Source organism: Lytechinus variegatus, chromosome 4, assembly GCF_018143015.1.
Source record: "Lytechinus variegatus isolate NC3 chromosome 4, Lvar_3.0, whole genome shotgun sequence".
In the NCBI taxonomy this organism is placed as follows: Eukaryota; Metazoa; Echinodermata; class Echinoidea; order Temnopleuroida; family Toxopneustidae; genus Lytechinus; species Lytechinus variegatus.
This window is the reverse complement of record NC_054743.1, coordinates 31,397,084-31,413,749: the sequence shown is the minus strand read 5'-3', so window position 1 is coordinate 31,413,749 and position 16,666 is coordinate 31,397,084. Positions and strand designations below refer to the sequence as shown.

Sequence of the window (16,666 nt, the reverse complement as noted above, 5' to 3'; positions counted from 1 at the left end):
AAGTTTGTTCTAAAGAAAAAATCTAGATATGAATATTCATCTAGATATCCATATATTCATTGATTTCTTGACAATTTGGTGTGATCTCCTTAGTTTACAATTTTCCTGTAGAAAAAACTATGCACTATCGCGCATCCTCTTAGCACGAGTTTCTTTTGGCAATCTACACTTAAAAGCCGATTTATCAGCTCTTGTCTTGAATGGCTTCTGTTTTATGTGCCCACAGGACATGCTTTTCATCCGTATTGAACCTCTTGACTTGTTTACAATCCAAGCATGTCACGACCATGTGCTTCTGCCTACGACCTTTGACCCTGACGGTAGCAGTGACCCCAGGGATCAAAAGGGAACTGCACTTTTTGCATATAGTACGCTTGATATGAGGATCAAGTCTCAGCACAAGCTTTGCTGCTACACTCTTCATGGTCTCGATGTAGAACCTGGCCAGCTGAGTGTTCCCTGGGTTCTGTGCCAGGGTGCAGTGGGCTGCTTGGTACAGGTAGTTCATTCGCTGGTGACCCGTGTCACCTTTGCAACTTTTCACCATCTTGGGCAAGGCTGATCCTTTAGAGGTTCCGAAGCTAAGGATGTCTTCAAGAAATGCAGCGGTAATATGTGCTGAAAGTCACTGTATCGTAACCTTCATATCGTTTCCACACCAATAACAAACTCCTAATACTATCTCACTGTATTTCAGTTCTTACAATTCACAGCTGTCGTATCACCAGAAAAATTATCTAAGATCGAATATCTATATTAGTTTATTGGTCCTTTGCTGAGTTTCCTAAAGTAGCGGAACTTCCGTCCTAGTACCCGTATCATCTCCTATGATTGACAGTTCAACAGGATATTTTCACTAATAATTGGCTTCGTCAAATGCCTTCCTGGCTTTCTTGAGTTCTTCATTCATTAGCAGAAGCTGTTTGATTCTGGAATACTTGCGAGGGTCTTTCCTGATGAGAAAGATGATATCCTCTACTTGAACTCTGCCTTGTCGGCCTACCTGGGTTGCCTTCAGGGTCTGATTGAAAACAAAATGAGGAAGAGAATGAGATGCTGCATGGAACTATTATTTACTCTACTGCATGCAGTACTTTCCAAAAGTCAATAACAATTTAAAGCAAGTTTAAGGGTGGATAATGGGAAACATGTATTGTACCTCTGAAAAGACAAGCATGGTCTAGTTACTAAAATAAATCTCTATATTCTTCTAGACTACACCTCTAAAGAAAAAAGTTGACAAGCTTTCATGGGTAATGCATATCTTCATAAATATAATTGGAAAATCCATTCAAATACCTGTACATGTAGTTATTACTCTCTTGGCTTATAAGAGTAGAGACATTGCATCTAAATCTATTATTTTTGTTTTTTTATTGTTTGAATAATACAATTTTTTGTTGTTGTATATATTGGACAATAAGGACCAACTTGAGTGAACCATATAGTATTGACCAATGCTAATTCCACATGTTCAGGGAGGAATGAATCATTGTCGTTTCCCTTGACAATGAGGAGAAAATCAGAATATTTCATATCATAAAATACAAAAGAAATAGTGAGTGGATGACGTCATCAGTCTCCTCATGCGCATCCCGACCAGGATGTGCATATAACTGTTTTGTGAAATCGTGCAAAACTTTTTAAATGAAATGTCACAACATTCTTATTTTACATCCGATTTTGATGAAATTTTTAGCATTTTGCTTGTTTGATTTTTCCCCATTTATTCAAATCAACATTTTTCTGCGGTCGACTTGACCTTTAAATATGATGACTATCAATACCATCATTGTCACGTTTAGTATAAACTTGTAAAAATCCACCTTGAACATTTGTGGAATATGCACTTTATCCACACTTCTTTTTTTCTATTTATTTTCAAAAGCAACATGCATAGCACACTTACTATATCTGTAATAAAGCCAAGAACTAAATCTTCTAGTAGATCCACAGTTTCAGCATATGGGTTCTGATCATCACCAAAGCCATACATCATACATCTCACTGTACAGTAAGAAGAAAAAAGAACGAGATGTAAACATTGCTTTTCTGTAATATGATAAAAAATATACATGTATATGGATAAATGATTTATACTTTGATACCTCCTACAGAATGACAAATGCTATCTCAAACTTGAAAAATTCTGTTCTCTCCATACATATCTATATATCAGGGGCGGATCCAGCCTTCGCCAATGGGGGGGGGGGGGGGGAAATTTTTTTTTTCAGCCATATTTTCCCTGATCGGCTACTCAAAGATGATTTTTGCCGAGATTTTTGGTTTGTTTGAAGCAGTAGTCCTAATAGTCACTTCTTAGCTTTATTCTCATTAAATAAACATAATATATAATACCATAATCCTTACTTATATAATGCGGGCACAAAGCGCAAGCTATTTTTTTTGGAAATCTTATGTATTTTTTCCTAAAATTTTGAACATTCTGGGCAATGTTCGTTATCCTGAAAAAGATGTGTATGCAAATGAATAATTCTATGAACGTGAAGCGCGAGCAGAAATGCATTGATGGGAAAGGTACTATTAAAGACTGTTTGCAGTTAACCATGAAGACGTTATACATATTTCAAAAATCAAATAATGCGAGCGCGAAGCGTGAGCTGAAATTTTTACATAAGGAATGGAAATTCTAAGCACTTTTTGTGACTTAAACATAATAGGTATAACTAAACAATTGATGCGAGCGCAAAGCACGAGCGGAAAAAGTAGAGATTTAGACCTACTGAACGAGACACTCTATTCAAGTTTTGTAAATCATGAAAAGGATGAGTAACTGGGGATCTTCCTTACATTAATAATGCGTGCGCAGAGTGCGAACAGAAATTTTTTATATACGTTTTGAACTGATTAAAAAGGAACCTATTAAGGACTGCTTGCACTTAGCCATGGAGACGTTACATATTTCAATAATCAGATAATGTGAGCATAGAGTGCGAGCTGAAAAATTCTGACATTTTCACACAAAGAATGTAAAATTCTAATCAATTCTTTTAATCATCAACAGGACAGGTATTTAACTGAAGAATTGATGCGAGCGCGATCGGAAAAAAATTCGAGATTTAGACTTAAAAATGGGACACTCTATACATGTTTCGTAAATCATGAAGAGAATGAGTAAAAAGGGATCTTCCTACATTAATAATGTAAGCACAAAGCGCGAGCAGAAAATTTTTGATTTTGTGATCTGAAACTGGATGATTTTGTACCGAACAAGTTGACTATCTGAATAAACATTATCAATTATTACTTTGAGTTTTAACATAGGAACGGCACATCCTTAGGACATGCATATGAGAATGATGACTTTCTTCCTATTCCTCTTGCTAAGTGTGAGATGAAACAAAAGGGGAAATTTAATTATTAGATTAATATCTTATTCATCAATGCCTAATAATAAAATTTTATAGTGACATGAAAGATTCTTTTTATTTTCCAAGTCTTAACCTCATCTTATTTCATTCACTTGTCTTCCTCCTCTTCTGTATGTTCTTTTAGTATGGAATGATAAAACTCAAGGCATATCCACGTTAGCCATGTGCCCTAGAGGATGTACATGTAAGTTAGAAAAAAAGGAGCATACATTTTAAGTTTATCTGCTAAATGAACCTTCAGTTATCTTGCAAACTAAAACAGGATGGAAAGCCTGAAATCATAATGCCTCTTACACTCTTTGTTGAAGAACCTTTTTTTCTTATCGGCACTCTCAGCTGGAATTTCTTGATCAACTTCCTGCCCATCGAAGTCCTGGGTATCCTCAGTTTCCTGTTTCAGGAGAGAATGATCAAATTGCAAACAAAACCGTTTTCTATAGATGACAGTGTGATGCATGCAGAGGGAAAAATCCCATACTGGTACATGTACCCGTAGATCTAGCTCTGTAATTTCAGTTCATCGGTGAACAGTAGAGCCGCTGGTCCAAAAATTGGGATTGTCCCAGAAACGAAGGACATCCTCATAAACCAAGACAAACCATATCTTGAAAAATGGAGATATTCCTTGTTTATGGGGACAGCTTTTTTTTCACTTACCCCTCCGAGAAATAGACAGCAATTACAGGGATATCGTGTGCTAATACAGATTCAGTGACCTCAATTCCCCAAATTCACCATCTATTTTTCATGACTTGTCATCTTCCAATAATCTTGTTATGAGACCTGATATGTTTAAGATTGGAGTCGGCACTTGACTGGTGAATGAACTATCCTAGATTTCATGTTTGGAGAAATCTTTGAAAACCGAGACAGTCCCTGTAACTTGGACGTCCCCAATTTTCTTACCAGTGCCTCTACTGGTGAACTACACTGTTAAGCAATAATGAAGGTCAATTTTTTAGCCTTTCCCGCATGACTTCCTGGGAAAAATGGCGGCTGACTTTAGCTCATGAAAGTGCCATTTTCATGAGAGGACGTTTCCAACATCCATGAACATGGGGAAAACCATTGAAAATCCACTTTGAGTCACCGTACAGATCGAGCTAGAACTTTGGTCTTTGTATTCGATGAGTGGAGCCAACGGACTTCAGCGGAACAACCATGAAGCTTTTGGTCTAATCATAACCTATCACAAGGGAGCTCTGGCCCGCAAAACGGGTCGGAGCCCAGGACTTGCCCTAGTAATATTAGGCAGCGGGTACACCAGAAGTGGGAACGCAGCACACGCGACCCACAAATTAGAAATCCACTGCCAAACGCGGTTCATGGTGTACGTGTGTTCTTCATCCATTAATAATAATGGATGAAGAACACAAAAAAGTCACAAACGATTTTATATTATTATAAGTAATCATGATAATCGAGGCGCAAGTGCACAATTTATTTTTCCCCAATTTATTTGGAAAGCTATTGCAACCCCATTTTGGAGTATACCCTTGTCTGCCTAGTATTACACGGACAACCACTGGATCACTTCAGATTCCCTGACCTAATCATATTTCATAACCTTGTTGGCTTGTTCATTGAATGAGTGGTATTTCGTAACACTAACAGTGCACAACAAACAAATTTTGCAGCATATGGGACATACAATAAAATATAACTTAACTTCATTACTGTTACCGATCTCTCAAAGTAACAATACGAAATAATTTTATCCTGAAATAAAGAAATACATCTTAGTTAAATAAAAACGAAAAAGATTATAGCAAATAGTGCCCTATTATTGTGACAAAACGAAAAGCAAACCTCTGAATTGGAAGCAGCAGCACTTGAAGATTCAGCCATTATTGTAAAAATGACGACAGAGGGCGTGCGTGACTGCAACACAATGCACAGAGATACGATCTTACATGATCCAGTGCTTCCCCTTTTTAAAACGAAACTTCCTGGAATTTACTCTGAAAGTTCTTGGAATTTTACAAAATATCTTGGAATTTTCTGAACGGTTCTCTAATCTTAAATAAGTTATAATTCTCTTCTATACACACACAAAGCATGAAATATAGGACCCAGTGCCGTAATTAATCTGAGCCTGCTATCCTGTTTAAAGATATTTTAATAAATAAATAATAAATAAATTGAGCCAAAAATTTTGAGGGGGCAAAACCTGACGTATAACGGAAAAAGTTTATAAAGAGTCGCGAGCGAGCGAGATAAATTTTTGACATTTTAATTAAAGTGATCCAATTTTGTTACAGATTTTGACATAATATTCAGATAATATGTTATTCTAGAAATTCCTGGAAAACTTCCTGGAATGATTCTGGAAAATAGCAAAACTTCCTGTAATTTCCTGGATTCCAGGAAGAGTGGAAGCGCTGGCAACATCGTCAGTGCATTAGTGTTTCCTCAGATCCAAAACATTTTTTCCGCAACTGAATCCCAAATTTCCTGAAAATTCATGAATTTCCAGAAATTTTCAAGTTTGATTTTTTAAAATCAAAATCGGCCAATAATACAGCGAGCCTATATTCAGTCCAAGTGACCAAAATCAACGAATTATTGTTCAACAAAATTGACGAAATGCGAGCTCGGAGCCAGAGCAGAAAATTTTGAGCTTCGTATCGAGGTACACAATTCTTTAATAACATAAATATCAAAATTTATTTCATTGTGCTTTTCGGATTAGCCAGAATTACCTAGAATTTTTTATCGTACCCGAAAATTACCAGAAAATGATCCGGATTCACCGGAATTCGGGTAATTTCCTTCAAAGTGCTTAGTGGAAAGACTGGTCTGGATGCAAGCTATAAGCGCGGGGGGGGGGGATAATCAGGTGGGAAAAAACCCTGACTGAACAGAGACTGCAGCTTTCCGCTATATTGGTCTGCCTTGGCCTTAAGGATTTGAAGCCTTGAAATCAATTCAAGGCATTTATAAGAGTTAAGCATTTACTTAGTTTTAAAAACATTTTTTGTTTGTGAAAGACGATAATTATAGCATCCCCATCACCAGACATTTGAACTAATAGAGAAGTATAACAATAATGTTTTTATGATTTTGAACATGAAAAATATATAACATTAAATAAAGAGAATGGAGATTTAGCATCAAGATGGAGCGGTAGTCATGAAGTTTAAGTTGAAAAAGAGTATTGAATTTATTTTCATTTTTAAGCCTTAGGCCCTATACGATACGTCACTCACTATTCAAAAACACAAATTCGAAGCTTAAACTCAATTCGTTAAAAAAAAATCTGGGAAAAGATCTTTAAAAGCACTTTTTCATTCATTCATTCATTCATTCATTCATTCAATTTTTCCAACAATATCAATAAGCAATAATTACAACAAATAAAATATAACATCAGAAAATACAAATGACATAAATATTCAAATAAACCAAATATAAAGAATATACACTTGATACAGAAGACAATATATCAGAAATGTTGGAAAAATGGAGTTATAATGGAGTTATTTTTTTATAATCGTGCCTACAAATGCCACAAATATACAGGCAAATCTGCCAACAAGACATTCATGAATGGCATATCATAAGATAAGCCTATCTAAATATTCCCAAAGTAAGAATAAACACAAAAACATCATTTCGCATCGATGGCTCGAGTAAGTACATTATGAAGGCGTGTCTGCTATAGGTATATTTTCAAACATTTTCCCCAGTTTTGGAATACCGAGTTCAACAACTTCTAAAGTTCAAGGTCAATGTTTGCTCTTTTTCACTCATAGTACAGCAACGGGGAGACATCTAATAAATATATATTACCCTGATTACAAGATAAAAGTTCATTCAAATGTTTGCGTAGTCCTTTGAACTGTACATTGATTTATTTAATGGCCCAATAATTTGGAACAACCACATTTATATTATGAACTTCGTAATTTGTTTACTAGATGGGGGTAGATTTAATTCATATATGTTTCCCTTTTTGTTTTCATTCTTGCTTTTGTCTTTTTGTAAGTGTTGTTTCCTACCATAAACATGTAATTACATCTTTGGCCGATGTATGATCAGTGACGGGGGCATTCCATACAGTCACCCAAGTTGGCGAAGTAGATCATGAAAACATAAACATAAACAACTTTACTAAAATCTAGATATTGATACAATTTACTTGTATAAAATGAAGATCCGTCAATGAACGATGCAAACGGAAACATTAACTTTTGAAGGCATGCAATTAAGGTATAAAGAAAATTTACCGTTCTAGGTCACACAGTATACGCGGGAGTCTGGCCAATTATTGAGTTACGCCTGGCCTGTCCCAACAAAGCTTTCTACTTCTCAGATGAATATTTTTTTTTTCAACCATCAGAGATCTGGGCCCCGTTATACAAAGAGTAACGATTGATCCGATCAATCGTAACTCTATGGAAATCCATCAGTGTCATAATTTCTTCTACAGGAAATTTGCAAAATGTCCTTTGTAATCAAAGGAGAACACTCCAAATTGTCAGGAAATCAATGAATTTATGAATATGGATTCATATCTAGAATTTTTTTGACAAACATGCATTTCATTTCATTGATTGGATCAATCGTAACTCTTTGTACAACGTGGCCCTGATCTGCCAGGCAGGCCAATATGTTGTCATGATATTAGCTAAAAATATGTAACTTATACATTTCCCACCAGAGTGGGAACTGGACCATACGGGTCGTGTGGTCCAGTGGTTAGAGCATTGGACTCATAATCGCAAGGTTGTGAGTTCGAATCCCAACGCTGCCATTGATAAAAAGGCCCGAGAGTGTTATCTCGTCTATAACGTCAGCCACTATGATTGACTAACCTAGACGTAAAATGTTTACTATAGGTAACTGGTTGTATACCAGCTTAAAAAATTACGTTTACCAGCAAAACGCGCAGTCCTGCTGAGTTTTTATACGTTGCCATAAACAGAAACATAATAACCAGTAAAGAAATAATTTGCTACCTTACGAAAGATTTGGAATTAAATATTCGTTCCCACTCTAATACAGTATGTACATTCAGAGAATACCCTCAAAGTTAGGATTCTAAATATCTGAAAAGGAACTCCAATTAGCACTGCATTCACGAGGCATGAAAGAAGGCGGTTTGAATTCAATTGAATATCCTTAACCTGCTTCAACTTAGTCCATGAGAACTTAGAACTTAGGCGGTTTGAATTCAATTGAATATCCTTATCCTGCCTTAACTTAGTCCATGAGATGACATTTTATATACGAAATAATGCCAAGCCATATAAAGATTTATTTTTTTCTTTCACAAACATGGACACGTTGAATATTAAACATCAAGTCGTCTATCCACAGAAAATCTTCATTTAAAAAGAAAATGTGAAAGATTTAACTTATATTCTCTGGATAAATATTTTATCCAAGTAATCAGAAAATAAGAAATCTCACATTATGAATGACGTTTAAAGTGTGAATATGAAAGAATCATAGTTTTTGAATAATTATTATTTTTCAACTCACTAAAAACCTTAGTTTCATACTTCAAGAACGACATTGCAATTTCCAGATAGCTTGAGGGTTTAAAGTGATTGCTTATTATGCACACACCGATGTGTGCGCAATATTTGCATGTAAATCTTTACCAAATGGCTCTTTGCCAAACTGCTTCATGTTTTATTTCATTATGATGATCACGTAGTATAGTAAACAAAGAAGTCTTTTGAAAATTCATGTTCATTTATTATATTAATCATGTTTGCTTTTTTATAGTTATCACATTTCAGCACCTAATCAATTGGTGTATCCATAAGGCATCACAACACCAATAAATCAATTTGTCCGCGTATCATTAAGTTTATTTTATGATTACTGTTTCTGCACAGAGCAGTTAGTCGGGCCTTTTGGGACCTTCGCTTCCTCCAAGAACCTGTAATTAATGGATCACTTGACATTATGCCCCGGGCCCTGGGTGCATAATTAGGATAATGATACCCTTTTATTAAGCTGGAGAAATCAAACTGTCCATTTTTTTTAATGGTAATTCCATCTTTATTGAGAAACGGATTGCTGGGACGCATACTGTAGACATATTTTGGTAAAGATTTGTTGAATATGAACGTTAAAAAGGGGAGCAGAGAAAAGGTATTATAAAAAATTTCCTACCGGGCATACATGACTAAAATGTTTCAGTTTAAGTCAGCAAATATGAGGAGTTTCAGCAGTTTAGATTGTGAATTGGCATGGTTGAAATTGAAGGGTTATTACATTATTATTATTATTAATTATTTATACTGCTCTTTTCCCATGCGGCCCAAAGGGCTCACCATGAAATAATTGAAAGAAATTATGTAATATCAATATAATATAATATAACGGTCTTCGTTAGGAAAATCCCCCTGAACTTCGACTTTGTTGCATATGGATTTTTAAGAAACACACAAGAAGAAAACACAACCCAAATTCATGCAGAAAACAATTTATTTAATTTTTCTGATAGCGACTCTTATTGTATAACAATGAAGAATATAAAATGAAATTGGGACGGTGTTTCCAGTCAATTTATTTTCTTACCTTTAAAGTAGTAGATAATAGTGCAGTTTTCTTACGGCTTAATTTGTATAACGTATGGGACCTTGTTACAAACTTTAAAAAGTCAAATAAAAAGAATCGGCTCAACTTAACATCGGTAATGTAAGTGACGTAAAGTATGACCAAAGTTTGGATCAGCAGGTGGATATAAGTACTGTCAACGCATCCTATCTAAAATGTGTAATAAAAATGCATCCAAATGTCTTATTTAGACTTGAAATTTATCTTGATTTTGCAAAGAAAAAAATATACATAATAGATTTGTCTTAAACATAAACTTTAAGGTATATGGAAAAGATAATGATTTTAAAACATTTGTTAATGTCTTGTGCTAATGGTACGGTTATATAAGTCAGTATTCAATAAACATGTATAACTTACCCGAAGAGTACAAGAGTAACCATAATATCATTGAGATCGGAGCAATATCAGCCCCTCTTTAAGGGCTGATGACATGGATTAGCATATTGCACTTACAGTAATTAATGACAAGTGATCAGATAAGTATTTCTGCAGACCCCTAAAACCCTCTTTTAAATGGTAATGAATTATTTAGTATTCGAGGGTTTTCGTTTAACGTGAACGAACTGTCAAATGAAATATCGTTATCAGGAAGTACAATGATGTAACTTCGATGAATTAAACATTTTAGAAATATGAAGTCTCGAATGAGATCATCATCAGACAACAAACCAGGGGGCGTGCTGGATAATCAGGTTTTCGGGTGCGTCCCCGAATCGAAATTAATAAAAATGTAAACAACACCAACTATTACAATTATGGCGGCCATATCAACGTCCATACTAAGATTAATAATGATGATGACAGTCAGAATGATGATGATGACAATTAAAGTAACAATATGGTACAAACTTCATTGCTACGAAGTGTACCTTATACTGTTCGAAATCGACGTATTATAAGAACAAAAATGAACCAACAGAAATGTTTCTTAGATTACAAATTTACAATGGACTACAGATATAAGAATTGTATAGGCTTATTCAGTGTTACTAATCACCACCATCACCGCCTCCATCACCACCATCACATCCACCACCACCACCACCACCAACCCCATCGCCACCACTATCGCCACCAGCATCTCCACCAGGAAAACTGATACCGACAAGTTTGTTGTTGTTTTTGCATATAATTTGGTCATCATCAAGCGTGTTTATAGAGGTGAGGACAACTGCCTTTCCATTTTCCTCCTTTCCTTTGCCTTGGTCATCCGACTCTATCTTGATGATATTTTCGGTGTCTTCGCCTTGCTTCCGCTTTACAAATCTGGTGTAGACGATCTTGCCGATGACCAGTACGATGCCAATAAGAAGCATTGACAGAAAGGATAAAGTTGGCGCCGAAGAAGCCAAATCTGCTTCCGGTGAAGGGTACACGGCTCTAAGGACAACTAAAGCAAACAACCCGTTCTGAACCCCTGTTTCCATAGAAATGGCAACCACTTTATTGTTCGGAAGTTGCAGCAGTTTTGCAATAAATCCACCAAGGAATGCTCCACATACAGGTAGCAGGAAAGCAGCAAGGTAAACATATAAGGGAGACAAAAAGATATACAAAGTAAACGGAATCAGCAGGCCAGCAGATGCTAACATTACGACTGCTACAATGGGCTTCAAAATCTTCAAAACCTTGTCTTTGATTGATGGAAGCTTATACTTAAGCAACATTCCGAGTAGGATAGGGGTCATGAGAATGGCTATCTGCATAGCAATCTGGCCGTAAGGCGTTTCGATATTTTCTGACTGAATCAAGAATCTGGTATATATGAATATATTCAAGGGCATCGTTGCCAAAGCCAGTGCCGTCGAACAAGCCGTCATCGTTACGCTAAGGGTATAATCAGCGTCGAGTAGGATAGTTAGGTCGTTGCTAATCTTACCGCCGGGACAGCATCCCAATAGAAGAAGACCCAGCGCGTACCCGGTGTCAAGTCCAAACATCTTCACAATACCCAGCGATAAAGCGGGCATGATGGCGAACTGACAAAAGAATCCGACGAAGATCGGGATTGGATGCTTGAAACAACTTGCGATTTCTTCGAGATCCATACTCGCTCCCATCATGAAGAATATACAGACCAAAGGGATATAGAAAATATACTGGAGAATCCCCTGGATCAAAAAATTTCCGACATTAACCTTCACTTTTAGAGATGCAACCTGAGTACTATTGGTAGATCCCACTGCTGACATAAAAACCCGAAGATTAGAAATGCCAATGTGTCGTCCTTTAAGAGTCACTTGGGCGGTCACAGGAAAATGGCTATCGTTATTCATTTCAAGTCGGGCGAATGTCTGGTTCATAACTTCAAATGTGTACGAGTTTTCACTGTCGAAGAAAACGGAAACGGCACCATCGTAAGAAACTACTGAAACATTGATGGTTTTATCTTGGCCTTCGAACATAACTACTTGCGTGACATCACCAAATGTTATGTTGATAGGCTGCAGCTCACCAAGCCCTGCATGTAGAATGCACAATAGGACACAAATGCTCGTACAGAGTGAAGTCGCACCCATATTGAAGTGTCAAGAAGAATGACGTTCACAGAAATCTGGGCGGAAGGAAAAACAAAACAACATTGTTGTATAACAATATCAATCTTAGTGTATTTTCAAACGTGAATCTTGAATCATAATTGTAATGATGATTGCTATTGTTATCGTGACTGTGATTAGCGTTCATGATTCTAATCATGTTCTGGTTTGGTTCCACACGTGCTAAATATTCGTTAATAGCCTTATTTTTCACTGGAATTATATCATTGAATTTTTTTTACCGTTTGAAACAGCGGTTAGTTAACTAGATGACCAAGGCCAATAAATCCAAGGGCCTTTTCAAACGAATCTTGAATCATCTGTGTAATGATGATTGCTATTGTAATCGTGACGGTAATTAGCGTTCATGATTCTAATCATGTTCTTGTTTGGTTTCACACGTGCTTAATATTCATCATTAGCCTTATGTTTCACTTGAATCATCATTCAAATTACGATTTCTTAACCATGTGAAAGGGCGGCAATACCAATCGCTTATAGTAGCTCAGATTGAAAAAAATCTTTCCTCTAACCTTAATCTTTACGTTCATTATTTTATTTTCTTCTGTGGAATACATTGCTTTTTTGACCAATCGTTTTTAAGAATTAGATTGTGATAGTGAATACGGGTTGTTTTAACGTCTCAGGGACGGTGGAGTCAATGTTCTGTTGTGAGAAACAAAGTGCCCCCCCCCCTTACAGACCTACTCAAGTCATTTGGACCAAAATGTCATATTTAAGTAAGGTATGGAGGAAATCAATGCAAAGCACATTTACATCAATACACACACGTGCGCGCACACACGCACATATCCACCCTACATACATGATTTATAAGTGTTTCTTATTTGGATTCACACTAAAATGCAACTCAAGCAATAAGATTAATCATTGCAACATCATAGTCACTTACTTTGCTAAATACAAGGCCCCTGGGAAGCGGGGGTGCTGAAGCACACCTAATATTTTCCAAGGGGGTGCTGCGTGTATCATTTTCCATAGAAAGCACCCCCTGCAATTCTGGTAGATGTGTCAAATTGGAAAGATGTATTGAAAATGACCACCATTTTGTGTTGGTTCTACTTGAAACCATTTTTTTTTGCTTTTCAAATTTCTTGGGACCAAAACGACCTTAATTTCTAAATGAAACCCTTTTTTTGCTTGTCAAATTTCTCGGGACCAAAATGATCTCGATATTGTAGTGAAAGTCCTTTTTTGCCTCAGAGCACCCCACAAAAGGGGAAACAAATGTTCCCAGGACCCTGGCTAAAATAATATTCTCATATATATATACATGTCAAACGAAAATCGAAATCATATACTTACCTGTAATTTCGAATCTTTGTCAACTACATGCCAGGAACCAACTCATGAAAATGTTGACATACACCCCTACACCTTCTTATACAAAGGGGAGTCTACGATTTAGTTGGTATACTACGTGTTATGATTATTATGGTATATTTACTTATTTTATTATCATTGTCAATGTCAATCCTCATCTGCCCTGTTAGTTCAAGTTCAAGTTCAAGTTTATTTATTCAAAACCAAAAACATCACATCATAATAAAAAAAAATGTTCAGATCGTTTTTGTCCAAATGCTTTGGATATAATTTCTCGTGTTTACTTAATACTTAAATATTGACAATAGTCATGTTGATCTAAAATTTCAAAACTCAAAGGCCCTAAAAATCAAGCTCTATTTTACAGACATACTATACCTACAGTAGGCTCATACTTTTGGCCTCTCTATTATTGCGATGGCAGTTTGGACTGACTTATTTCTCGAATTATTTATTTTGTTGTGTTATGTATACTTGTTATGCCAATATGCAATGAACTTTCCATGTGGGTTCGATGTCCTACATATCAAGGTGCACGTGAGCTAGGGAGAGTGTGACGTCAGATTAGCGTTGATGTAAATGTTTTTGAAACTCTACTCGAAAAAAAGGATGAAAGGCACTTGGACTTCTGGCAAAAGTCTCATGGATCATGAATGCTGAAAAAGGGTATCTCACTAAACAAAAACAATGAAAGTTCAAAGTGTGAGCAGTACATATTTTGTATATTGACCTGAAAATTTCGTAATCCATGACATATACTCCGGCGACAATTGATCCGCTGTGAATTCCACACACAAATGGAATCGCCAAATTCAACTCTGGATTCAACACTGTATCATATCACAAACCTAACCCTAAACCTAAAAAATAATACCCCATTGCAACCCCAATCCTTTATCTTAGACCAAATAAAGCCCGGAGCAATTGTCGCAGGAGCAAAACCGGGTCACCGCTTAAACAGGATATGTATCTCTTTTATATTGGATAGCGAAGCGCGAGTGGAATCACCTTTACATCTCATCCTTGGCCATTTTGTTTGGAGATTAAGCCTTTAGCATTGGCCTTTAGTAGGGTTTACACCTTGACTAATACACTGGTATGATTTACGCTAACGTATCTAATACCCTCTTCACACTAGTTTTCAAATTTTCCCCGGTGCTGTGGCGGAATGGCGACATCATCGCTATAAAATTCACAGTAGAAAAGTTATCCCGGCACAGTCCCGGGATAAATTCCATGTATAAATTCACACTGCCGCAGTTCATTTTTTGATCTCCGTTACAAAAGACGTGTAGGTTTGTGACCCCATGAGTGACCCGACTCTGATACACCGGGAATACTTGAGGGCGGGGAATCGAACCCACGTCCTTCAGATTGAAAGACGAGAGTCATAACCACTAGATTACGACGCCCCCACATTATAGTAAACATATCACAAGTGGTTAAACCCGGGGACTGTTTCATCAACATTTTTTGTCTGACAAGTTGTCAGATCTGACATCTTTCCTTTGACTGAGAGGCACTTTTACCATAGTAACTGCCCGGAGTAACTGTCGGATAAAAAGGGACCTGTCGGATAAAACGTCCGACAAGTCCTTTCATGAAATGCTCCCCCGGTGTTGTTGCGGTGTGCCTTCACACTGTACTGAAGGAACATCGCGATGGTCGCGGGGCTGTCCCGGTGCTCACTATGGCTTACCTAGCGGTAGCTTGTTGCGGATATATAACGTGGCGAGGTTATCCCGGTATAGTTTTTTTTTGCGGGAGAATTCACACTGAAGGCAACAACGCTATATAGTCTCAAGACAGTCCCAATACTGTAGCGGAGTGAAGAGGGTATGATATGATTTACGATGGGGACCAAATGGCAAGGGAGGGAGGGGGGATGAACAAAAATTCATCTACATTTTATAAGCCCTATTCAAATATTGTGAGCGCGAAGAGCGATCAATTGTTTGTTGAAATTAATGCATTTTGTCCCGAATATTAAACATTCTGTACATTGTTTTTTGATCCTAAACAAAATGCATAATAAGATAATTACCGCGTGCGTGAAGCATTTGCAGAACTTTTTAATACATGTTTGGGCCCGATCGAAAAGGGGCCTCTGACTCTCTGCAGTAAGCCACAAAGACGAGATACATATTTCATGATAATTTTTGACATTCCTACCTAAAAAATGACATTATAAGTACTTTTTGTAATTTGGAACGGGATATATAACTAAACATTTGATGCGAATGCGAAGCGGAAAAAAATGAGATACAGACCTAAAAACGGGCCACTCTATTCATGTTTTGTAAATCATGAAAATTAATGGATGGGTGATTGGAATTCCTACGTTAATAATGTAGTAGAAAGTAGAAAATATTTTAGATTCTGAACTGAAACTGTATAACTTGAACACGTTTTGATTAATAATAAACCAGCTCTCAATAAACATGCGTGCGTGTGTTTTAGATTTAGACCTATAATCTGCATGGCAATCTGAATATATATATATTTTTTATCATGAATAATGCCAGGGCGAAGTGCACGGTGAAAATATTCAATATTCCTATCTAAAAAGGATCAAATTAAGGACTATTTCAAACAATATATGCATACAAACTGTAAAGTGGATGTGGATAGCACTAAAAAAATGATGCGAGCGCGAAGCGCGAGCTGCTCTTTTTATTATTATTTTTACCTGGGACCGGGACATTCAAATAACAGTTTGTCGTCGAATGAAAATGATGACTGTATCTTTCTATTCCTCTTTCTAAACACGAGATGAAAGTTTTCGATATTCCATTCTGCAAAAGGGGTCAATGT

General features: G+C 36.6%; 3 protein-coding genes across 3 annotated transcripts; all 3 read right to left on the bottom strand.

Moving 5' to 3' along the window:
- Nucleotides 1-28: 28 nt before the first annotated feature.
- Nucleotides 29-640, bottom strand: LOC121413839 (ribonuclease P protein subunit p21-like). Its single transcript, XM_041606807.1, has one exon. It carries the CDS (start codon nt 545-547, stop codon nt 185-187), a length of 363 nt encoding a protein of 120 aa, XP_041462741.1. The 5' UTR covers nt 548-640; the 3' UTR covers nt 29-184.
- Nucleotides 641-856: 216 nt separating this feature from the next.
- LOC121413837 (transcription initiation factor TFIID subunit 13-like) lies at nt 857-5,299 on the bottom strand. Its single transcript, XM_041606806.1, has 4 exons — nt 5,202-5,299; nt 3,687-3,783; nt 1,910-2,007; nt 857-1,021 (listed from the first exon to the last, which is right to left on the bottom strand). Exons 1-4 carry the CDS (start codon nt 5,238-5,240, stop codon nt 857-859), a joined length of 399 nt encoding a protein of 132 aa, XP_041462740.1. The 5' UTR covers nt 5,241-5,299.
- Nucleotides 5,300-8,704: 3,405 nt separating this feature from the next.
- On the bottom strand, nt 8,705-12,471 carry LOC121412944 (ileal sodium/bile acid cotransporter-like). The gene is made up of 2 exons (XM_041605707.1): nt 11,024-12,471; nt 8,705-8,719 (listed from the first exon to the last, which is right to left on the bottom strand). The coding sequence occupies exons 1-2, from the start codon at nt 12,374-12,376 to the stop codon at nt 8,705-8,707; spliced, it is 1,368 nt and encodes a 455-aa protein (XP_041461641.1). The 5' UTR covers nt 12,377-12,471.
- Between the last annotated feature and the right edge of the window lie 4,195 nt (nt 12,472-16,666).